The sequence below is a fragment of the Pseudonaja textilis genome, chromosome 11 (genome assembly GCF_049901715.1).
Source record: "Pseudonaja textilis isolate UNSWEBS1 chromosome 11, rPseTex1.2, whole genome shotgun sequence".
NCBI classification, from domain to species: Eukaryota; Metazoa; Chordata; class Lepidosauria; order Squamata; family Elapidae; genus Pseudonaja; species Pseudonaja textilis.
Genome location: NC_142000.1, coordinates 14,361,509 through 14,386,044, shown reverse-complemented (window position 1 = coordinate 14,386,044; position 24,536 = coordinate 14,361,509). Strand labels below are relative to the sequence as shown.

The 24,536-nt window shown below is 37.5% G+C and overlaps 1 protein-coding gene across 2 annotated transcripts in view; it reads left to right on the top strand.

The window, feature by feature from the left end:
- ZNF536 (zinc finger protein 536) overlaps window positions 1-24,536 on the top strand; it is a 322,579-nt gene that overhangs the window by 156,327 nt on the left and 141,716 nt on the right. For both annotated transcript variants that reach the window (XM_087940650.1, XM_087940651.1), the window contains exon 5: window positions 16,766-16,918. In XM_087940650.1, the coding sequence (XP_087796776.1) occupies window positions 16,766-16,918 (153 nt within the window). The remainder of the gene's footprint in view (window positions 1-16,765; window positions 16,919-24,536) is intronic.

Below are 24,536 nucleotides of genomic sequence, written 5' to 3'. Positions count from 1 at the left end.
GAGAGATAGTATAGTAAGCTCCTTTGAAAGCTGGGCAGGTGTCAACAAGGAAAAAGAAAGAATTCCATGAATGAGCAGTTGTCACAATTCTCTTGCCCATTCAATCCAGGATAGCTGTGCTTAATGGGGGGATAATAGAAACTGAAAACTAATCATCTAGAGGATATCAGGTGGGCCAAGTATCAATGGAAAGAGAAACTTAGGACTCATGCTATACTCAGTTCACCAAGAACCATTATTTACATCTTCTTCACTCAATACATTGGATTATGATGGGTGGGTTATGACAGTTGTATGAATAGAAGAAGAAGAAGAAGAAGAAGAAGAAGAAGAAGAAGAAGAAGAAGAAGAAGAAGAAGAAGAAGAAGAAGAAGAAGAAGAAGAAGAAGAAGAAGAAGAAGAAGAAGAAGAAGAAGAAGAAGAAGAAGAAGAAGAAGAAGAAGAAGAAGAAGAAGAAGAAGAAGAAGAAGAAGAAGAAGAAGAAGAAATCTATTCCATCTTGTCCAACTCTTGATGAATCCATAGGCCAGGTCTCTCCACATCTTCTGATGTTCCACTACTTCTTTGAATGTCTATGGAGATTCTCAGTCATCCAAATCATGGTTGTCTCAAAGGTGCTTTTTCAAAAAGCAACCGGACTTCCTTTGTTTTTCCTTGAAGACTCATCCAAGAACTCATGAAGCTTCTTGGATGAGAAGTGAAACATCTACAAGGAAACATAAAGAAAGTCCAGTTTCCTTTTGAAAAAAAAAATCTTTGAGATTACTACTTTGAGTTGTTCTATGCTCTGGCTGGTGTCAGCTTTGATGGCGTCCACACACCATATTCTTTAGCAGCCTGTTTTCCTTTACTGCTAACTCTTTCCAACATAATTGCTTTTTCCAGTATGAACTTGTTATTAACTTCATGGATTAGCAGAGGTATGTATATTTATGGAAAATTACAAACATCAGCATACATTATTAATTTTCATATAGAATCTTATAAATGCAGGAGCAAATGATTATGTCTGCAAAGCCATCTAGGTAGTTCTTTGAAAAATCAAACATACGTGTTGATTTGCTGCTCATAAAACGTGTAGCTGCTCTTAGAAATCTAAATTCTGGTGTTACTGAGGCCGCTTGCAGATGACCTTACCTTAACATCCATCAGTCCAAATTACCCAAATTGTTTCACTGGTGTTAAGTTAAATTAATGTGTTACTTCCAATGGTTATGGGCCAAAGTCTGGCGAAATTCCCATTCCTAGTCAAATTATGTTGCTTGGTCTCTTAGGGATGACCTCTATCCAGCTCTCATTGTAAGTCTCATTAATTCCAGTGGAGTTACTCTGATAGAGTGGCACCAAGTCAACTCTCAGTTCTGCCACCACACTAAAGCTAGAGCAAAAATTAAAAATCATTTTTGATAAATGTTCTATTCATTTCCCTTTTCATACTCCCTGAATGGTTTGGGGGGGGGGAATCAGTCCTTTTCCGGGAAAATGGGACACAGTGTTCCCCTCCCCTGCTCCTACCAGATGGGGAAATTTCTAAGTCTTCAAGATTATTGATGGAATTGTCAGCTCACAAAAACCTAGAAGTTGTAAGGAGTTATGTAGAGTGGCATCTGTCTATGGGGATCCTCAGTCATCCAGGCCATAGTTGTCTCAAAAGTGATTTTTCAAAAAGCAACTGGACTTTCTTTGTCTTTACTTGAAAACAAAGAAGCTTCTAATCTTCTATTAGAACCGAGGAAGCTTCTTAGATAAGAAATGAAACAAGTCCAGTTGCCTTTTGAAAATACACCTCAGGTAGAGTGGCATCCTCCTCAGTGTAGGAGTCTAAATTTGTGCATGTTGACATTTTTTATTTTGTATTCCATGGCTGGTCAGTTGGGGACAATGCTGTAGTTGGCTCAGGTGTTCTCAGTGGTTTGAGATCACTGTGGAGAAGATGACCACTGGTCAACTTCAAGGCCCATCTGAGCCATGGGGGACTGGCTGGTAGCCTGTAAGGTGTTTGCTTTGATTGGAAATGTTTATAAATACGATTGAGTAAAGTGTTCGGAAGGCATGTAAGTACTTCATTATGATTGGATAGTATTACTGAAATAAATGCCATTAATATATGTATAAGTATATTCATAAATATATATTAAAGAAACCCAGAAGATTGTGCATTCAATATTTTGACAAGGCAATGGATTTACATCTCACCTCTACACATATTTTGCCAGTGTTTTCCATAATTAAGAATAGGAGAAAAACTTTGTCAGGAATATCATGTGAACCATAAAGAGAAACCAGTTGATGGACACAGATTCGGAACTGGATTATATTTAGTGCTTTCTTAGTGTTCAATCCCCAATAAAGCATGCAAAACATTCTCCTTTATTATTATTTTTCCTTCCACTTCTGTGTATGGATTTTCTTTTTTTAGTTGTACTTTTGCTTCTTTCAAGAAGACTTTTTCCATCGTTTTTAGCATATTCATAATTTTACTTTTTAAAAAATCCATGAGAAATGACAAAATGCATTTCCAAATAAGATTTTTTTTTCAGGGGGAGGGGGAGACTATATTATGTGAACAATTGATAGGTAGGGCAAACATTTATTTATTTATTTGTTTGTTTGTTTGTTTGTTTGCTTACCTGCTTACTTACTTATTTATTTATTTATTAAATTTATTGGCTGCCATCTCATTTCGAAGAAACTATTTGGGAATGAAATATCAAAGTCAGCATGTGAATGTTAATGCTTTAAATTCCAGCTCCTAGGAAGTTTCCCAAAGTTGCCACTATATTGTAAGTTAAGAAGATTTTTTTTTTAAAAAAAAGATGAGTAGTCATCCTATTCACTCTATTTCCTTAATGACATTTATTTTAATTCAAATAAAAAATAATGAAGAGGTTGGACAACCATTTGTATAAGGTATAGATATAGGGTTTGCATTTTATAGGCATAGGTTTTCCTGCCTGAGCAAGAAAGTGGACTAAAAGACTTCTAAAGTCCCTTTTATTCTGTTAAAAGAAAGAAAATTAAATCTGGTTTAATTTTGGTTTCCTGTTTCTGTCCACTTCTCTGTCCTGGTGCTTCCCACTTTTTGGAGTACAACTTAGCCTTTGGCTCAGAAATACTTACGTGTCCATGTTTGACATGCTTACGACAGCTGATATGAATGGACGATTTCCTTTCGCCCCTTTTATTCTGAATGTTTAATCCGTACCAAACACCCATCTTTATAGGAGGACACCAAAGACTTTAATTAAGACTTCTATGAGATATCTCTTCCAAATTGGGTATCTGATCTAACTGTGCATCAAGAAAACAATGTTGTTGTTGTTTTGGAAAAAAAAAAATGTTTGTCAGACTTGGCAAATCTGATATGAATATTCCAGAGATAAATTACAGAAGCTGCAGCAACCCTTGTGGTGTAGGCTTTTAAACCCATTTGGGTTCCAAACACCTGCTTTCAAATAACAGTTCTGAATACAAAAGGGTGATCCGTTTGGACAGCTTCTGCCCTAAGAGAGAAGAGATAACTCTTCTTGATTCTCCTCCAAATGAAATAAACAATCTGGATGAAGTATGGGGGAGACTCGTTTTATCTAGGCAACAATCAAATTGCGTCTTCTTATGGAACTTGTGGGTCAAAAGTGTCCCAAGCAGTGGTGGGATTGAAAAAAAAAAATACTACCGGTTCTGTGGGCATGATGTAGCTTGGTGGGCATGGCTTGGTGGGCATGGCAGGGGAAGAATACTGCAAAATGTCCATTCCCACCCCACTCCTGGGGGAAGGTTACTGCAAAATCCCATTCCCGCCCTACCCCACTAACCTGCTTTCCAGCTCCGTTCTCCTGTGCAGGGCAACCAAAGAAAACCCAGCCGATCAGCTGGGACTCAATGAGAGGCAGATAATAGATGGGGGTGGAGCCAGTCAGAGGTGGTATTTGCCGGTACTCAAAATTTCCACTACTGGTTCTCCAGAACTGGTCAGAACTTGCTGAATACACCACCTCTGGTCCCAAGGCAACCTAGAATATGGAGATGGATACGAGCATAGTGTTTCAGAGAAACAGTTCACGCTTTTCTCCTAAATAACTTGGCGGTGAGTTGAATAGCCTTGCGATCTTTCAAAATCATTCTTATTCTCCCATGTTTTTTTTTTTTTTGGGGAGATGTTAATTAGAAGCTCAAGGTTTGCTTGTTTAACAATGAGGATAATGGGTGATTGTCACATGTGTTAAAGGGATATCTCGGGAGCAAGTCCTTTCCTTACTCAATGGCATAGATGGATGGAAAGGTGACAAGTATCCAAACACTAGCAAAAAAGAAGCAAAATTGAGTGGGAATGGATGGTAGTTGTATGTCCCAAAAGATCAGTGGTGGGATTCAAATTTTTTTTACTACCGGTTCTGTGGGCGTGGCTTCAAGGGCATGGTAGGGGAAGAAGACTGTAAAATCTCCAGTCAGAGGTGGGGTTTGCCAGTTCTCCAAACTACTCAAAAATTCCTCTACCAGTTCTCCAGAACTGGTCAGAACCTGTTGAATCCCACCTCTGCTCAAGATCCTGAGTTATAAGTTAATTTCTGAAAAGCTCTTGGTTTTGTTTTTAAAGCTGCCATTATTTCACTTGTTTTTTTTTCCCCCTCTCTATGTATCAGTCATCAGGATGATTTTGTAGAGAAAGCAAAGACGTTTTGTAGAGATCCTGGAGAGCAATACTGAAATTGTCTACAAACATGACAATTGGATTTTCTACTTAATGTTTTTTTTTAGGCAAGCAGGTAAAGCCATCTGTTCAGGAGTCAAAGCAAGTTTCTTTCCTTGTGTAATTTATTTGGGGTTGTTTTGCATACGTGCAATGATCAAGTGCAACCATGTGTGCTGTGTGTGTGTGTGTGTGTGTGTGTGTGTGTGTGTGTGTGTGTGTAAGAGAAGCACAGAGATAGCACAAATCTACATTAGAACCAGAGGTGGCGTTCAGCAAGTTCTGACCAGTTCTGGAAAACCGGTAGCCGAAATTTTGAGTAATTTGGAGTACCGGCAAATATCACCTCTGACTGGAGATTTTACAGAGAGAGTGGAAGCAATGAATATTGGGTTTTATCGATATCAGTTTTTCATATTTGCTTAGGTTATGTTACTATTATATTTGAAAAACAGAAGGTAAATTTTACTGAGTTTTGCAATCAACTAAATTTTCTCAATATTGCGGACTAGGTAGGATCTTTTAAGTTTTTGGGTCTAGCCTTTTTCTCATAAAGTCTCAAGCTCACAAATATTTTGAAAGAGGTAGTCATATTATACTTTTTCATCAAACCCAACAGATTTGTTTTGGGGCGATTTCAGGACTAACCAAGCTTTTGTGAATGAGTGAACAACTGGAGGCTAAACATATGAAGAACAGTTCCTGGAATTGGGTATGTCTAATTTGATGAAAAAAGGGACTAGGGGTGACATGATAGCAGTGTTCCAATATCTCAGGGACTGCCACAAAGAAGAGGGAGTCAGCCTATTCTCCAAAGCAATTGAGGGTAGGACAAGAAGCAATGGATGGAAACTAATCAAGGATAGAAGCAACCTAGAACTAAGGAGAAATTTCCTGACAGTTAGAACAATTAATCAGTGGAACAACTTGCCTCTAGAAGTTGTAAATGCTCCAACACTGGAAGTCTTTAAAAAGAGATTGGATAACCATTGTCTGAAATGCTGTAGGGTTTCCTGCCTAAGCAGGGGATTGGACTAGAAGACCTCCAAGGACCCTCCCAACTCTGTTTTTTCTATTCTATGACAATCTACTCCAGTTTTGTAATAGGCAGATGCAACTGAGTTCAACTTCCATAATTCTTAATCAGTTGGATTAAGATAAGCCTCTCTTGAGGAACTTCCTTCCAAGCAGACCTAAGGTAATCAGTAGCCAGCTAAATAAAAATGACCTTTGGTATGGATATGGATGAACTTCAACTTCCAGCCTGAAGGGTTAAAAGATCTAACAATAATATCTGGAAGGTTATTTTCCTTTTTCATATGTACTGTATCTTATGAATCAATCAAACTAAAAACAAACCAATATTTATTAAAAAGAAGTTTGTTGTTATAGCAAAGTTTTTGTTGTTTTAATTAATAAGATTTCTTGTTTTTGGTCCAGTGTGTATATTTCTTTCTCTTTTTTAAAAGCCCAACTGCTAGTAAGAGGTAATTGCTGATCATGTATCTCTTTGTTCAAGACATTTTTATAAAAGTGTATGTATTATGTATGATGTGACCTTCAAATGTCATGGATGTGTTGTGCAATAAACTGTCAATATTTGTGGTTATAAGGTACTAGATGACTTTTACAATAATTGGAACAGCTATATTAAAAGCTCTGATCATTCAGCTGGTTAAAGAGAAAGACATAGGCCAGGCCAATGTTCACTGGGGATATTTTTTTCCTTCTGCCAAATTATTAAATGAAGAGTATAGAAGAGCCTTTAAGAGGCATTGCTGTTGTTCTTTTTAAAAGAATATATTAAAAACTATATTTCCTGAGGGGAAAGTTATTTGGGATGATCCACATCCATTTTAATTAAAGCCACATCAAAAAATCTGTTTTGCAATTTCCTGAATGTTTCCTTCCCCTGTGAAAAATGCATCTGTCTTTCTACCTTGTTCCTAAGTGTGTTTGGATTTTCTGTAAAATTTCTTCTTAGTGGTATTTTTTTTCTCTTTTTTGTTGTTGTTGCAAGTTAGTATTTGATTACTCGTCTCTTTCCCATTCTGCAGCCTCCCTGGCTATTGGAATTTCCTGATCTGAAAAGGCCTCCCTTCACTTGGGGAGACATTTTGTCTTGGGATTTAGTTGGATTAGGGAAAGCCAGAGAATCTGTAACCTGCAGGAAAGAAGGTTCTGTAACCAATGGTAATAGCATTTAGACATATATACTGCTCCATAGTGCTTTACAATACTCTTGGGGAGGTTTAAAAGGACAGCATTATTTGTATATTGCACCCAACACTCTGAATCCTCATTTTACCGACTTTGCAAGAATGAAAGGCTGAGTCAACCTTGAGCTAGCCAGGATTGAACTGTGGGCAGAATTTGCCTGCAATACTGCATTCTAACCACTGTGCCAAACAACCAAAGATGTAACCACTTACATACTTTGTATGTAAGTATGTAACCACTTACATACTATTTCAGTCATGTCTTAAGTAGGTGAATTCCACAACTCTGCACTCACCCTGTGCCGTTTTGGGGAGAAAAAAAAAATCAAAATAATTTCTCAACATTTTGAAAGAAGAATGGTGAAAGGAAAGGACAGAAGACAAATTTAGCCCAACATGTAGTATTTTCTGAGTCTTAGAACAGTAATAGTACTTTGCAAAATATTGAAAAATGTTTAGAATGGGTTTGTTATTATTCAGTCCTTCCCAGGAACCTGGGATAGATAGATGTTGTTGTTTAATAATATTAAAAATATTATTGTACAATGTGAAATCACAACTGCTAGTACTTTAGCTTGTGTTGGCCTTCACACACATCGAGTTCTTCCCAGGTCATAATATAGTACAGGTAGTCCTTGATGTATGACCACAATTAAACTCAAAGTTGTTAAATGAGACAGTCGTTAAGTGAGTTTGCCTCATTTTACAACCTTCCTTGCCACAGTTGTTAAGTGAATCACTGAAGCTGTTAAGTTAGTAACATGGTTGTTAAGTGAATCTGGCTTTCCCATTGGCTTGGCTTGTCAGAAGGTTGCAAAAGGGGATCATAGTGACCCCAGGACACTGCACCCGTCATAAATAGGAGCCAGTTGCAAGCATCTGAATTTTAACCACGTGCCTGTAGGGAATGCTTCAGCAGTCATAACTCATTTTTTTGGTGTTGTAACATCAGCCACTAAACAAATGGTTGTAGGTCCAGAACTACCTTCTAATCTAATCTTTTCATCACTCCTTATCACCCATCTCCTCCCACTTGTGATTGTAGGACTGTAACTTTGTTGCTTGTATCCTTACAATTTATATTGACTGTTTCCTAGTATGATTTGATTTCCTGTTGTACTCTATGATTATCATTAAGTGTTGTACTTTATGATTCTCGACTCTTGACGAATGTATCTTTTATGTACACTGAGAGCATTTGCACCAAGACAAATTTCTTGGGTGTCCAACCACACTTGGCCAATAAAGAATTCTATCTTATCCTACCCTACTCTACTCTACTCTACTCTACTCTACTCTACTCTACTCTACTCTACTCTACTCTACTCTACTCTACTCTATTCTATTCTATTCTATTCTATTCTATTCTTATTGTACCCTATGACTATCATTAAGTGTTGTACCTGATGATTCTTGACTCTTGATGAATGTATCTTTCCTTTTATGTACACTGAGAGCATTTGCACCAAGACAAATTCCTTGTGTGTCCAATCACACTTGGCCAATGAAGAATTCTATTCTGTTCTATGCTATAACCTGTATATTTGCAGATCTGAACAGTGTCGTCCTTTTGTAAGATGGAAACTTTGTGAATGTGCAGATTATTGAAGTGCCATCTGTGATTTTTAGATGTGGCTTCCATGCTACAGGGACCACTGTGACTGGTTTGCCCTAGTATCCTTTCAACTTTAATTTTCAGATCTTGATTCTTTGTCTCCTCTTGGTCTTCCATGCTACTATCTCTCAATATTGCCGCATCAATTATCCACACTTTCTTTTTTTTTTTCCACCAGAGTTAAATCTGGTTATGTTATGAGCCAGGACTTTTATCTGTTTGTTATGTAAACTTGTTTTAAATAAAATTAATGTTTATTTCAAATAAATAATAATTTTTCTTTGAGCTTGAGTACTGTCCAACTCTCAATGCCCCTGGATGGCTCACAACAATGAAATGAAGAACTTGCAACAAAATCCATAAAAGATAAAATAAAAAAGTGAAGATAAAAGTGTGATGAAGGGCTATCACTCTATCTATACTCATTCTAGAAACACCCCTACTTTATAAACATCTGTACATTCTTTCTTTATGAACCAAAAAGACTGAAAGATCTCCTTTACATCAAGAGACAGTTAGAGAGATGACCAGATGAAGCAAAGAGGCCTCAATGTACTTATTGATAATGGGGCGCTAACGTATGCCTATCTATTTCCTAAGATTCTGTAATCTAACCTCATTTCCTTCCAATAAACCTAACTGATGAGCTTTTTTGGTTGTGAGTGGCTGTTAGTGGCTTGACATAACATTAATTTCATGCTTTCAAGGCACAGTGGGCTCCTTAGCTTAAGGACATGTGGTCAGATTTTAAATTCCTGGTATGCTTTTAAATTTTGCAGGATGTCTTTAGCCAGATTTATGCAAAATGAATAGAACAAAAGTCTAAGTGCAAGGCAGATTTTAATGTGTGGGTAGCATCTGTAATACCATTGGATTGCTATCTAGATTTTTTTTATTTTAAGCGGGTAAAGAAAGAGTGTCACAACTGACTCCCTGAATAATTCTAAGTGCCTTTCTTCATGAAGAGGACCATTGAAGCTTCCTTCGCCCTCCCTCTTTCCTTTCCTCTCCTCTCCTCCTTCAGTTTAATCAATTAATAAAGATACGGCCAAACAAAGTTACACATTATAGTGATGTTTGCTTTATTCTCTTTTTATGTGGGCAAAGTAGGATCTCCAACTTGGAGACTACATTGCAAATCAACATATTGTTACTCCTACTCCACCAACCAGAAAGTACAGACTGTGTGTATGACACACTCAAGGTTCAGCTTTTGTAGTTATCAGCTATTTTTTTTCGATTGCTTCCAAATTTTCTTCATACAGAACAGAACTCTTTGATGACTTGTAGCTTTGGGCACTGCCTCCACAGCCATGTTCCAACTAGAATTTCTGCAGAAGCATCCCCAAGGGGCAGCAAAGCCCATTTGTTTATAGTTAACTATAAACTAGCCACAAGGACAGTTTTTTCCTGAACACCAGCACTCTGCTAAACAAATAATTCCCTCAACACTGTCCAACTATTTACAAAGTCTGCACTACTATTACTCCTAATCTTCTCATCACTCCTTATCACTCATCCCTCCCACTTGTGACCGTATGACTATAATTTTGTTCCTTGTATCCTTACAATTTATATTGGCTGTTTCCTAGTATGATTTGATTGCCTATTGTACCCTATGACTATTATTAAGTATTGTACCTGTATGATTCTTGACTCTTGACAAATGTATCTTTGCTTTTATATACACTAAAGGTTTATGCACCAAGACAAATTCCTTGTGTGTCCAATCACACTTGGCCAATAAAGAATTCTATTCTATTCTATTCTATTCTATTCTATTCTATTCTATTCTATTCTATTCTATTCTATTCCCTATTCTCCTCTATTCTATTCTATTCTATTCTATTCTATTCTATTCTATTCTATTCTATTCTATTCTATTCTATTCTATTCCTTATTCTATTCTATTCTCTATTCTCCTCTATTCCATTCCATTCCATTCCATTCCATTCCATTCCATTCCATTCCATTCCATTCCATTCCATTCCATTCTATTCTATTCTATTCTATTCTATTCTATTCTATTCTATTCCTTATTCTATTCTGTTCTGTTCTGTACTGTTCTGTTCTATTCTATTCTATTCTTATTCTATTCTATTCATTTGGATCCCCACAAAAGCAAAACTATGAAACAGAAGCTAATTTCCCACAAGCTGACAACCATCCATTTTCATGGGTAAGATTCCCATCATTGCCTGCCTACCAGCTCGATATTTTTCCCAATGCTCTTGGATGTGAACCAGCAGTGAGATCCTACTTGTTCCACTACCGGTTCTGTGATTGCGTGCACATGCATGCAGCCCCTAACACACGCACACCTAACACGCACACTCAGCTTCCCCCACCCCAACTGAGGCCTGCAGTGCCAATCAGCTGAGAGGATAAAGAAGAGAAAAGGACATAGATGGGTGGGAGGGTTGATCCTGCGCTTTTCTCTTCTTCCTTCTCTCAGCTGAGAGGCTTTTTTCCCTCCTCTCAGCTGATCATTGGAGACTTTGTAAAAAACTACCGCTTTGGCCAAACTGGGCCAAACTGGTAGCATACTATCACTGATGTGAACGACTATTAAACCATGCGGCCCTCACACTGGCCTGTTTTTCCCAACCAATCCAATCGCTTTTTTTAAAAAAAAAAATTGCACCAAAGTTAAATGGTACAGGTCAGGTGAGGCAGGTCAGTTTTTCATCCCTCAGAAGGGTGTCACCATCCTGTGGTCAGGATAATTGCAGCTATCGCTAAGTCAGCTTAATATGAATACAAAGGGATGTGGCTTTATAATACCTTGCCATGACCATACTTGGAATATTACATGCAGTTTTGGTTGCTACGATGTTAAAAAGACACCAGAAAAAAATGCAAAAAAAAAAAAAAAAGAGCAACAAAGATGACTAGGGGATTGAAGGCTAAAACATACAAAGAGCAGTTGCAAAAATTGGGTGTGTTTAATTTTGATGAAAAGTAGGACCGCAAGTGACACGATAGCAGTATTCCAATAGTTGAGGGGCTGCCGCAAAGAAGTGGTGGGGTCAAGATATTTTCCAAAGCACCTTGAAGGCAGGATAAGAAGCCATGGATGGAAACTAATCAAGGAGAAAAGCAAGCTAGAGCTAAGGAGACATTTCCTGACAGTGAGAACAATTAACGGGGGGAACAACTTGCCTCCAGAAGTTGTGGATGCCCCAACACTGGAGATTTTAAAGAAGAGATTAGACAACCATTTGTCTGAAATGATATAGGGTTTTCGGCTTGAGCAAGGGGTTGGACTAGAAGACCTCCAAGGTCCCTTCCAACTCTGTTTTTCTGGCACTGGATAAAGGGAAGTGCTCAGTGTTACAGTGATGATTATTCGAGGAGTGTTGTTGCCACATCTCAAGTTTGTCTGAATGCTTATACTACCAGGAAGCTGCCTAGCCATCTCTATTAAACTTGATCCACTTTTCCAAACCTAGTTATCTTTTCTTACATAGTCACTCAGAATGCAAGGCAGGGTGGTTCTTTTGTTTCTCTGTGTCATTCAAATGTCTAACAGGAAAAAAAAAAGTCTATATTTTTCATTTACCAAAAGAGCTTTTTCGTATAATCTTCATTTCTAATTACACAAACAGGGCAGAGCTATTTTCTCTTCACTGGTAGGCTTTCTTCCAAATCAGCTCTAAAATAGCTCTTTGTTTCAACAAATTCTTTGCCGATCCATATTAATGCTTAACAGTGTAACATGACCATACATGGTCACTTAAAAAAAAAAAGCACCCTAAACCCTTTGATAAAACAACAAAAGAGGCAAGTTGTTAAGAAGCCCAAAACGATGGTAGCTCTTGCGGAATATTTAACATGAGGTCACTTATTAAATACCAAAAGCACTGTTATAAACAATAACTGTGACTTTCAGAAAAATGGAATTGATGAAATTGTTTTTAGATTTCAAATGGCAGACAATAGAGTGCATTCTCTCTGTTCCTTATTTTTAAGCAATTTTATTCTCTTGGACAAATTGGCTGCCAGAGGAAGGCTAACTTTTTGGAGGGTTTAAAAGCTTGGCAAAAATTATATTTGGAAATTCCTCAGTAACTTAAGTTGGATAATTTCTATTGATTTCTCCAGGGGAAGGATAAATTGTCCAATAATATATCAAGGGAAGGAGTCTCCCTTGACTGTGTTACTAAATATCTCAGAAGAGGACCCTCCGTAGTTTGTAAAGGCGTCAGAAGAAATGTACTTTCAGAATTGCAAGATTTTGTTAATATAGCCTCACAATAAGGTAGAATTAATTCATCTAGTCATGGTTGCTGTCTGAACCAGATGTGTATGTGTGTGGGAGAGAGTGGGGAGGTGGAAGGGAGAAGGAGAGAAAGAGAGAGAAAAGGAGAGAGAGAAAAGGAGAGAGAGAAAAGGAGAGAGAGAGAAAAGGAGAGGAAAGAAAAAAGGAGAGAAAGAGAGGAAGAGAAGGAGAGAGAGAAGAGGACAGAGAGAGGACAGAGAGAGAAAGAGAGAGAGAAAAGGAGAGAGAGAAAGAGCGAGAGAGCGAGAGAGAGAGAGAGAGAGCGAGAGAGCGCAGAAGAAAACTCTCAACTCAGTTTTAGGGGCCCATAAATGTATGGTTTAAAAAAAAAAACATCCTTGTAGGTAAGACTGGCCTCATTAGTCCCATCTACTGACTATAAGTTGAGTTAAGTGGAGAGGACCATTCTCCAGACCACCCACACATTGTCCTGCCTTTCTGTTTTCATTTTTGCTTTTTCAGAGGGATTAGTGCTAAACACGACAGCTTTTCAGCCTCACCAAAAATGAATCTGAAGGATGGGGAAAATCAATTTTGGGTCAAGTGAAAATCAGCCTCTTAAATCTGCATTGCGAGCTGTTTATCTTACAAATTTATTCTTTTTTTTTTTAATTGGGCCACACATATCCTAGGCAGCAAAATAAAAGAGAACTATCTAACAAGCTGACATTAAGAGTGACATCTAGCAAAGCATAACTAGTCCTCTGATTCCATAAATTTATCTGGAGCGGCTGGTTAGTTTTAGCTATCTGTTGATCTACATTTGTTTTTTTTTTCTGGCCTGCTGTATGATGTTTGTAGAAACCCCAAACAAAATAAAAGGATCCTTTCACACATTTGTGGTTTTCCACTTCATATATGCTATCTGAATTTTGCCACAGTTCAGAGTTTTCTTCTGCTGAATTTTGTTTCCTGAATTTTGCTGTGCGAATAATAGGACAATCAAAGTTTCCTGAGGAATCCAGCAATATAAAATAGTTCACGCCTGTTTGACAGTCCATATAGATTCTATGTTGTGTTACTATGTTGTGTTACTCTATGCTGCAGAGACTTTTGGTGTTTCTATTCATGCATCTTCCCAGCTTTCTAACGACTACTTTGTGTTAAAATTTGTTGAAGGTCAAGTAGAATACTCAGGGAATTTTATTCTTGTGCTTCTTTTATCCAATTGTTTATTGTTTTCATTCTAAGAAAACAAAAAGCAAAGCTTCAATGTCCAGGGAATGTTAATGTTGTGTGTGATTTCCTTGACACATATTTTAACCATTTTTCACCTTTCAGAAACACACATGCATTTACTTTATTGACTATTGGGGAAATACTTCCATAAAATTCACATATATTTTCACCTAAGGTTTTTTGTTTGTGGGTTTGTTTGTTTCTTCTTCACTGTTGCTTGCTCCAGACTGCCTGCTCTTTCCTGTTTGTACACTGATTCTAAGCTAGATTGGTCATTGTTCATTTATCTACTTGCTTGTTCATTAGATTTATTTGCCACCTATCTCACCATGGGGCAATCTTAGGCGGCTTACAATGATAAAAAGGAAGAAATGAAAAGAGGGTAAACAGAACAGAAGCAAAATAATAGAAACACGCAATGAACCATGAAAAAGAACACAGTGAAAATATATCAGTAACTCCCTTTTACAACCCTGTAATCCAGAGGTGGTTTCAGCAGGTTCTGACCAGTTCTGGAGAACCGGTAGCAGAAATTTTGAGTAGATCAGAGAACTGGCAAATCCCACCTCTGACTGGCCCCATCCCCATCTATTCTCTGCCTCCCGTTGAGTCCCAGCTGATCGGCTGGGTCTTCTTTGGCTGCCCTGCACAGGAGAACGGAGCTGGAAAGCAGGTTAGTGGGGTGGGGAGGGAATAGGGATGCCACGCCCACCAAGCCACGCCCACAGAACTGGTAGTAAAGAAATTTGAATCCCACCACTGCTGTAATCCCTTGATTCAGGATAGAGTCAGGGTGACTGTATGCAGTTATGTGTTTACTGGTTGGATTCCCTTCCTGATGCCAGCTGAGTGGCAGGCAAGTGGCAGGCAAGCACCTTCACCACTAGGCCACCACACTGCTCAAATGAAAAAACAAAAGAAAACACTAATATGATAGCACAAAGATGGATGGGTGGAGAGCAGAGAATAAAGGAGGAAGGGGAATCAATCCAGCAGCCACATTCAGCGTGGAGTTGGCCCACGTAACTCTAAATTCTTCCCCAACACTTGGCTGAAAACTGGTCATACATACACACCTAAGTGCCCCATGCATTATCTTGAAGGAACCAATGTATGGCATCAGATGAGACGTTGACTAGGAGATCCAACCACTGTAAGCACAGAAGAGGCATTAAGTGGCCTTGGGTCAGTCACTTCCTTTTTAGCTCAGCCTACTTCACAGGTTTGTTGGGGGGAGAACACAAGAGGATGGAACAATATGTATACCATCTTGGGCTCATAGTTCAAAAAGGATATAACTCTACAAATATAATAACACATGTGTTTGCAGCTGAAATTTCATATTTGTGCATATTTCCCATCTCTTGCTCATGGGCACATCATACACATCTTCCTTTCCATGTTATGAAATTATGCAGTGTTAACATGAATTACCTGATGACATTTCACGGAACTGTCATGATACCAAGGATTCTAGGTTTGTTTAGGTTTGGGTTTTGGTTTTTTTTTGCTCTTCTTTTCCATATTCCTTGTTTTCTGTCCTTTGTCGGCCCTCTGATAGTTAAATCTCATAAAGTCAGAGGAATACTAGGAAGATGACATGGGGAATCAATCAATTACTGTGGGTCATGTGGACTCCCCATTTTGGGGTGAATTCAAATGGAGGCTAGAGAGTGATTCTTTCAACAGAAGATAATACTCCTAGCTGAGGTTAAACTGTGGGATCTTTGGTGCTTTCTGAGCTTGGTTGTTTGCCTGCAGATGCATTGCCCAACTAGGTTACATCATCAGTGCCAGTTGTAAAACTGAGGCTCCAGTTTTTCCTAAACCAGTTTATTCTGAAGGTGGCATCAGCAGAGAACAAGAACAGTTAAGGGTACAATGGAGATAAATCCAATGTGTAAGTTGTCTGAGATAAAGCTGTGGGTTAAAGCTCTTTTTTTGCCTCTTGGATGCAGAATGAAGTAGGAATAATCATGTGACACAATTAAATTACGATGGCATCTCGCTGTAAAGAAAATAATAAAAGAAAAGCTGTAGCTTGGTATAATTTATGTGACAAGTTCCCACAAACATTGGGTATAGTCCATTTAATGGGTGAACAATTTTTAAATCTCCTTGATTTCATTGTGAAAGATTTGCACATCTGCTTAGTCTTCTATTAAAACCAACAGTACTTAATGAATTAACCAAAGGCTTATATTTAAAAGTGCTTAATTTCCTGTGCATTATGCCTAATACCATTAATATTAGTAGTATCAATTCTAGTAATGTTCTTACCGCTTTCTTTAGTCTTCAAAACTTTTGAAAGGGATACACAGCATGGCTTGCAGACGCCTGCATATTAACAGTCAAGCAAAAGCAAGAAAGGAAGAAAAAAAATCTTTTCTGGAAAAAAACAAGGGAGGAAAAGTTTGTGTGTGTGTGTGTGTGTGTGTGTGTGTGTGTGTGTGGTTTTTTTTAAGGATGAGAAAGTACTTAATAGGAATGAAGCAAAAGAAGAAATCAAACCAGCTGCTGACACAGCTGTTTCTTTTCTTGTCTAATTCAGTTCTGTATAAAGGTACCATATGCTGCTTAAAAATGACGATGGGAAAGATGAAATAATTTAAGAGAATAACAAGAAAATACATGAATTGTCAGCATTCTGTCAGATTTAAAAGAATGAAACAGACAGGTGTAGTATTGACATGTTTCGCTTTGTGTTGCATTAGCAGTTTGAGTGAGAACAACTTCTTGACATGTGCTGAAGTGATGTGAGAACGTTCTCTCTATTTCAGATGTTGGAGAGGAAGCTGGAAGATCTGCCGGTGGCCAGCAGCAATCACTATTGAGAGATAGGAACCTTGGGTCTGCCATGAAGGACTGTCCCTACTGTGGGAAAACATTCAGGACATCTCATCACTTAAAAGTTCACTTGAGGATACACACAGGTGAGGCCTCATCATAAAACAGTGATACTTTTGTGCAGAAAAGAAAGGGATGCACAGAAGGTGTTCTCTGGAAGTATGGAGACTAAATCTACATCCCACAAGAATTATATCTGCGTTCTTCTTCCTACCATTTAGTAAATGGCAGAACTGGCCCTGTGGGATGAAGGAAACTGAGATGGAGAAGGCCAAAATGTAACCTCTTACTCTTTCAATCCATGGCCAGGATCATGGACTTCTTGTAAAGCTCTCAGCTTTGGAATCCAATAATTTCCCAATGCCATGTCCAAAACCAAGAATTGATTATTCTTTGAGGCTGATGGTTTTTTTTCTTATTTCTCACATAAGGACAAAATCTTTCCAGATGGAGTATTCTAGTATCTGCAATATACTCTGTGAACTAATAGGGAGAGGGTTTCTCTTTCACGTAACATCTGGGCTGAGTTGCCTCTTACTTCTCTGGAGTGCCCCTCCCTCCCTTCCAGAATTCCACATCCACATTCCATTCCATTATACCTAGGTTTTTTTTCTAGATCAAAGAGTCAGTCCATCCCTCCCCTTCTCTCAGTCTCTCCCTCCCTCTCTCCATTTCTGAAAAATGCTACCCCAAAAAATATAGGGAGAAGTTGCTGGGAATTAAAACTGATTTGGATGCAGAAATGTTTTCTACAATTCTTGCTGACCATCAAACAGTTGATCAGCTAGCCGGCAGTAGTAATTTAACTCCACACCCATTTATAGTTTCCTCCCTGTCTTCCTCCCTTGTCCCTTATTGTCTATACTAAGGACCAACTGTCCCCAGTTTATACCATTCTGCTGCAGCCAGATCACAAGATCACGGGGAGAGGGTCTCCTTAACATGGTATATTATTTGGACAGGAAGTTCACAAATGTTTAGGAAAAGAGGCAGCTGAGCTGGAAGATGGGGGTTTAAATGTGTCATTAGTTTCAAGTCATTGCGTTACCACAAAAAACCTGAGTCCTGCCCTCATGAATTCCATTTATCTTTATGTAGCACCATCTAGATTAATATTAGGTGCAAATAACCAGGAATATTCATTGAGTTCAAAACAAATAAGAGTTTATTATTGCTATCTTTAATACAAGAATCTAGTCAATGGATGGTCAAAGCTAAATTGGTGCTAGATAAACCTCAAGATCAGCCATCTCTTCTACAAAAATGTCCTCTAATGATGTGTTGAGGTCAGTGTTGATGTGGTTGAGCATGAGTTGTCTTTGGGTGTTTTAAATAGATAACCTAGATAAGCATTGTTTCTTACATCAGTGTCTTCCCTGGTATTGTAGGGTTCAAATAATTGAAAGATCTATCTATGTTGATTTTGTAAAATTTAATAAGGGACAATCCCTGGTTAAAAAGTTGTGTGTTTTTCTGTATGACCACATGTATGCACATTTCTATATACAGGCATGGTTTCTGACCTGGCCATTAGCCAATTATCAAATAGATTTGTTTTAAATGTCTAGAATGTTTGCAATTGTCCAGTCAGAGGAGCATAAAGAGGTGCTTCACTATTCCCTGAAGTTTCAAAAGCAAACTATTTTCTTTTACGTGTCTTTCTGTTGTTGAAGAGTTTAAACAGAACTGTATTTTTTGCAAAAAGAGACCATTCTTTCCCAAACTTTAGTGAAGGAAAGAAAAAAAAAAAACACACAAACTGAAAGAAGTATATTTAATCTGTTTTTAAAGTATCTTAGAAATGGCAAATACTTATTATAAGTAAAGTCCAGAAAAAACTGCTTATTTTGCATTTGATTAATAGATGCACAAATGTCTTCATTGTTCTTCTGTTTAGAAAATGCATGAGTGTAACAAAACGTTCTATATTTGAGAACAAACCATGTGCAAGGAATTAAATAATTGCTAAATAAGTTGAAAGGTGACATGGAGATAAAGAGCCAATGGATCAGAAGCTCAGGGCTATCTGCTGCTAGGTTTAAACACTTTAGCCTTTCCCCTCCTCAATTTTATAATCCCAGAAAATTTTAGAATATTCACTCCAATTTTCTAATTCCACTCTTGGAATAATAGTGGAAAATGGAAAGAAATAGTAGCGCACTCAAGCATGTTAATGGCATAAGGGACATATCAATCTTTTAAGCCAAAGTCTAATTTATTTTTCCCAATATTGTAAGCTGGGGCAAGGAAAAACCTATATTCCACATAGAATTAATGGATTTAAGGTGGTTCAGAAAGGTGTGGGCCATATAAGATGTAAAGTAAAGGTAAAGGTTCCACTTGCACATATATCCTAGCCATTTCCGGCTCTAGAGGATGGTGTTCATCTCCTTTACAAAGCCAAAGAAGAGCCAGCACTGTCCAACGATGTCTCCATGGTCATGGGGCTGGCATGACTAAACGTTGAAGGTGAACAGAACACCATTTCCTTCCCACCAAAGGTGGTCCCTATTTCTCTACTTGCATTTTTTATGTGCTTTTGAACTGCTAGTTTGGCAGAAGCTGTGACAAGTAACAGGACTTCATTCCATTACACTGCGTTAGGGATTCAAACGGCCCAACTGCCGACTTTTCTGATCGACAAGCTCATGGACAAACTGTCAGTCCTCTGGGTAAAAAAGGGAGACTTTCTGTTCTGAAAAAAATGCAGTTTTCACATTTAGGATTCCTGGAAGCAACACTGAAAATTCAGATTGAAATTTGATTCATTAATTGAAATCCGTTCAAATCTGGATGCAACCGGCCTTGGAAAATTGTGAACCATTCTGGTTATGCGCCTCAGAAAGTATGTAGGATTTATTAGGGGGTTATATTTTCAACAAAACCAATAAAAGAGCAAGATGATTGATAGGAATAAAATTCTCTTAAGATTCTGAGGCAATGGAATGAAGTGTTGTTGTTTTTCCTACTTCACCCTAAGTACTGGAATCCAGACTCGTTCAGGAGAACTGACAGACAGATCACTCCTTCCATGCCCATATTACAAAATTAACTATGGAAGTAACTATTACAAGATGTACTCATCCACTGCGTGAGATGGCTTTAAAAGAAAAAAGCTATTGTTGACTAATTGTCAAGATTACAACCTATTACACTCAGGAAGAGAGTCACTAGATGCTTCCTCATAACTATTTGAGACAAAAGCCCTCTTCCACTGCTGTCCCCTCAGGGTTTTCTTAGAGGCCATGGTAGGAAAAGAATGAAAGGGATGTATCTGGTAGGGCAGCTGCAGAGCACTGAGGAGAATGGATTAGAAATAATCTAGAGGACACTAAAATTTTTATTCACATTATATATATTTCATTCTGTTCAAATGTTTACATGTGAAACAAGGACTGTTAGACTCTGCTGGTCATTTCACAAGGCTCTAAAAATTTGGTTTGCTAGCCAGGACTGGGCTCCCATGAGAGTGATAGAGATAGTCTCTGGGCTTTATTGATGGTTATTTATTATTGATGGTTATTTATTTATGAAGTTTGTTTTTTTATTTTATAGTATGTATATTTTTGTTTTTATATATTCAATTGTAAGCAGCCAAACATCATTTATGTGAAATGGTGGTGATAGTTAGTTAGTTAGTTAGTCAGATAGATGTTAGATAGGTAGATAGATAGGTAGGTAGAAAGATGGATAGAAGGATAGATAGATAGATAGATAGATAGATAGATAGATAGATAGATAGATAGATAGATAGATAGATAGATAGATAGATAGATAGATAGATAGATAGATAGATAGATAGATAGATAGATAGATAGATAGATAGATGATAGATAGATGATAGATAGATAAGCAGGCAGGCAGCCAGGCAGGCAAAATAAATACTTCTTCCTTATAATCTTTCATTATAATTAAGATCCCACTTTTTGTTTCTTTGTTTGTTCATATGAATGAAAGTTGATTTTCCCTTTCCAAACCTCCCAAACTCCTTGGAGACAACTGTTTTATGGATTTCTTGTGGGAAGCCTCTGTGTGAAGAATTTTTTTAGTGCTGATCAGTTCACCACTTCTTGTTCCATCATGTTCATCAGCTCCTCTTCAGTCTGCCATTGCTTCCCTAGTAGTCCACATACAGTAATATTGTGATACGACAACGTCACTCAAGTCTGGGCAACGGTAGCTCTCTAAAAGCTCTCTAGGCTTCTGAAATCTGCTTCCAAACAGAGACACTTTTTCCTATTCTTTCTCCGTCTTTTTTTTCACACACACTTTTCTTTCTTCCTTCCCCAAAGTAGTTGTTTTACACTTGGTGTGATTTGCCTGAGTTCAGATTATGATCTATGAGTTGAAAACAGATCGACAGGATTGTTTCTAATCGGAAATTACAGTCTCTTCTTAAAATTGCTACAGATAGTTGTCATGTGTCTAAGGAATACTCAATATGACGCTGACAGAAATAAACTCAACTCATGCCATCTCCTGGAAATATCTACTAACCGTATTTACAGAGGCAAGATGGATTAGAAACATAATTGAAGAAAATGGCCCCATGCGCCAGGAGCAGAAACACTTTTGTCACTGACTTTTTAAAAAAATATTCAAAATTGAGCTAAAAAGATCCCCCCTCCATTTCTTATCTGTTCCTCCAGATAACTTCATCCTTAATATTATACCACTCGCCTTCCCTCGATTTAATGACCTCCCCAACTTTTGTCAAAAATAATTGATTGAATTTAAATAATCTGAAAAGTTTAAAAGGTAATGTTAACGGTATATATTTCCTACCAAACACTAAGTAGGGAAATATCCATTAGTGGAATTAACTACAGTTTCTAGGTAGCTAACAATGTGGTATATACAGTGGGGCTAATGAACGCTGCAGTGGGTGATATTTCATTATACAAATTAATGCTCACATTTTAATGGGAAAGTCACATAATGAATCTCAGCTTCACTGACAGCAATTAGAGACACAGATTGTCCCCTTCTGGACAAGGCACTGTTTAGCAATAAGCAGCTGTGTAAAAAGTCTTCAGGTTTGCAACGTATATACATATATATGCTTTAGGGAAAATGGCTGTACAGTTTATATTAATGTACTGAAGCTTCAGAGCTAAGAAGCATCCATATTTATTTCTTCTAATATTAACTATGTAAAATATACATTGAGAGACTAAATAAATATTCGGGATAGGATTTAAATTCAATTATGTGGCTTTGCATGAAAAAAAAAATAAGAAAAGAAAGAAGATGATGAGGAAGGTTTAAATATTATCTAGCTAGTTGTGCAACAGAACAGAATGTAATAGAAATAAGAATCCTATATCCTTTTCCCCCGCTTTGTTTTTGGTTTGCATATTTCATGGTAGCAAGGGAGTAAAAAGAGTCAAAATGCAATTGGTATTTCTGACAAACAGATGAGCTATGTGGGGAACATGTGCACGATCCAAAAATAATCCCACAGAACCTTTGATATTCCATTTGGTTTCAAAAGTGTGAAGAGAGTGATTAGAATGATAAAAGAAATTACTGAGTAGGAACAGGCAGAATAATGAAGTAATTAAACCATGCTGCAGTTCTTTTCTGAAATACCTTCTCTTGCCATTGATGAAATAGATTATCAATATCTTATTAATTGATTGAATGGCTTTTAAAAATGCACATGGTGTTCAGTATGTGTATTAGAATCTATCAAGGGACATTTACTTGTTCATTTCATTATCCAGTGATAGATTAGTAATTTTAATTCTTGTGGATAAATGATAGTCCTGGAAATCTTAGGATACCACTTTCCAGACAGACTTGCAGAAGACCTCTAATTAAAACTGGACAGTTAAATGGGCAGTCTGACATCTTTTCCCCTATTTTGATCAATTTCCAGCAGCCTAGAGTAGCATGGTGAATTATAAAGGATTATGGGATTTGCAGTCCAAAACATTAGGTTGTTTACCCAAACACAGACAAGTCTGGGATAAATGGAAAAATGGCCTCATTCAGCGTAAAGCAGTCTTCCATAAATTAGAATGGGTCCTCCAAAATTCTTGAAATGTAATTCCCATAATTGTCCAGTTCAACTGTCTTTGAAAGTTTAGTCTCTACATTTATTTACAATACAGTACACTTCGACACCTTTTAAGACAGTCATGGAAATATAGTACTTTTATATGTATTGAATTTTTTGGATATAAATTCTTACCAGGAATCCTGAATCTATTTTTGGCTCATGTTAATTCTGCATTCAAAAATATTTTCTATCCCTGTTCCACATTAATGCACATTTTGACTGGAGATGGTTTTGCATTTGCAGACAGAATAATATGCATTTAATTCAAATTTTATTCAATTAAAATTTGTCGTATACCTCGCATTTTGCTAAGGGTCTTCTATGCCTTCAAGCTAGGAAGTAGAACAAAATTCAGAAGGATGTTTTGTCTTGATGGACGAACTGTTGGCCATCGGTGTATACTTCAATGATTAGAACTTAGAAAAGCAGTACAGTGAAATAACAGAGAGAAGCAATTGAATCACAAAATAATAATTCATTAATAATGGCAGTGTTAAATGAGCAAACATTGGTGGGAGTTTGAAGGTTCTGTGCAGCTTCTTAGTTTTCCCAGCACTACGTTCTTCTGGACATAGAGCTCTGATGCAGTTCCTGCAATCTGTTGGAGCCCTTCTCCAGTTTAGCAGTAATAGCTCCAAGTCACCACTTTGGCCTTCAAGTTCTACATCCTTACTAGTTACTCCTTCAGCCCCTGGTACGTCTCTCTATATATGTTGGAAGGTCCGGTTAACCCACTCTTCGCATTTTTTTAAGAGAAGACTTGATACAAAATAAAATGTCAGAGGCCTTTTACTTTCTTCACAAGTAAATTGTGAAGCTCTGGAAAGGTTCAAATAGAATAGAGAATAGAATATAATTCTTTATTGGCCAAGTGTGATTGGACACACAAGGAATTTGTCTTTGGTGCATATGCTCTCAGTGTACATAAGAAATAAAATAAAATACATTCATCAAGAATCATAAGGTACAACACTTAGTGATAATATAGGTTACTAATGAGCAATCAAATCATACTAGGAAACAAATAAAACAATATAAATTGTAACAATACAAGCAACACGGTTATAGTCATAAGTGGGAAGAGATAGTAGGAAGGATGAGAAGAATAATAGTAATACAGTCTTACTAAGTAGTTTGACAGTGTTGTGGGAATTAGCTGTTTAGCAGAGTGATGGCATTTGGGGAAAAAACTGTCCTTGTGTCTAGTTGTTCTGATATGCAGTGCCCTATAGCATCTTTTTGAGGGTAGAAGTTGAAACGATTTATGTCCAGGATGTGAGGGGTCTGTAGATATTTTCACAGTCCTCTTTTTGACTCGTGCTGTATACCAGGTCCTCAATGGAAGGCAAGTTGGTAGCAATTGTTTTTTCTGCAGTCCTAATTATCCATTGCAGTCTGTGTCTGTCTTGTTTGGTTGCAGAGCCAAACCAGACAGTTATAGAGGTGTGGATGACAGACTTAATAATTCATCTGTAGAATTATTAAAATGTTGAACTTCCTCCTCCACATCATCACCATTCTTTCCTGAAACTACTTAGAATGTCTTGATGTTTGTGTTTTAAAAGATACACATTTTAAGCTGTGTCTGTTTCCAACATGGCACCCACTAACAGTGTTGGAATGATAGCTCCCTGATTTCT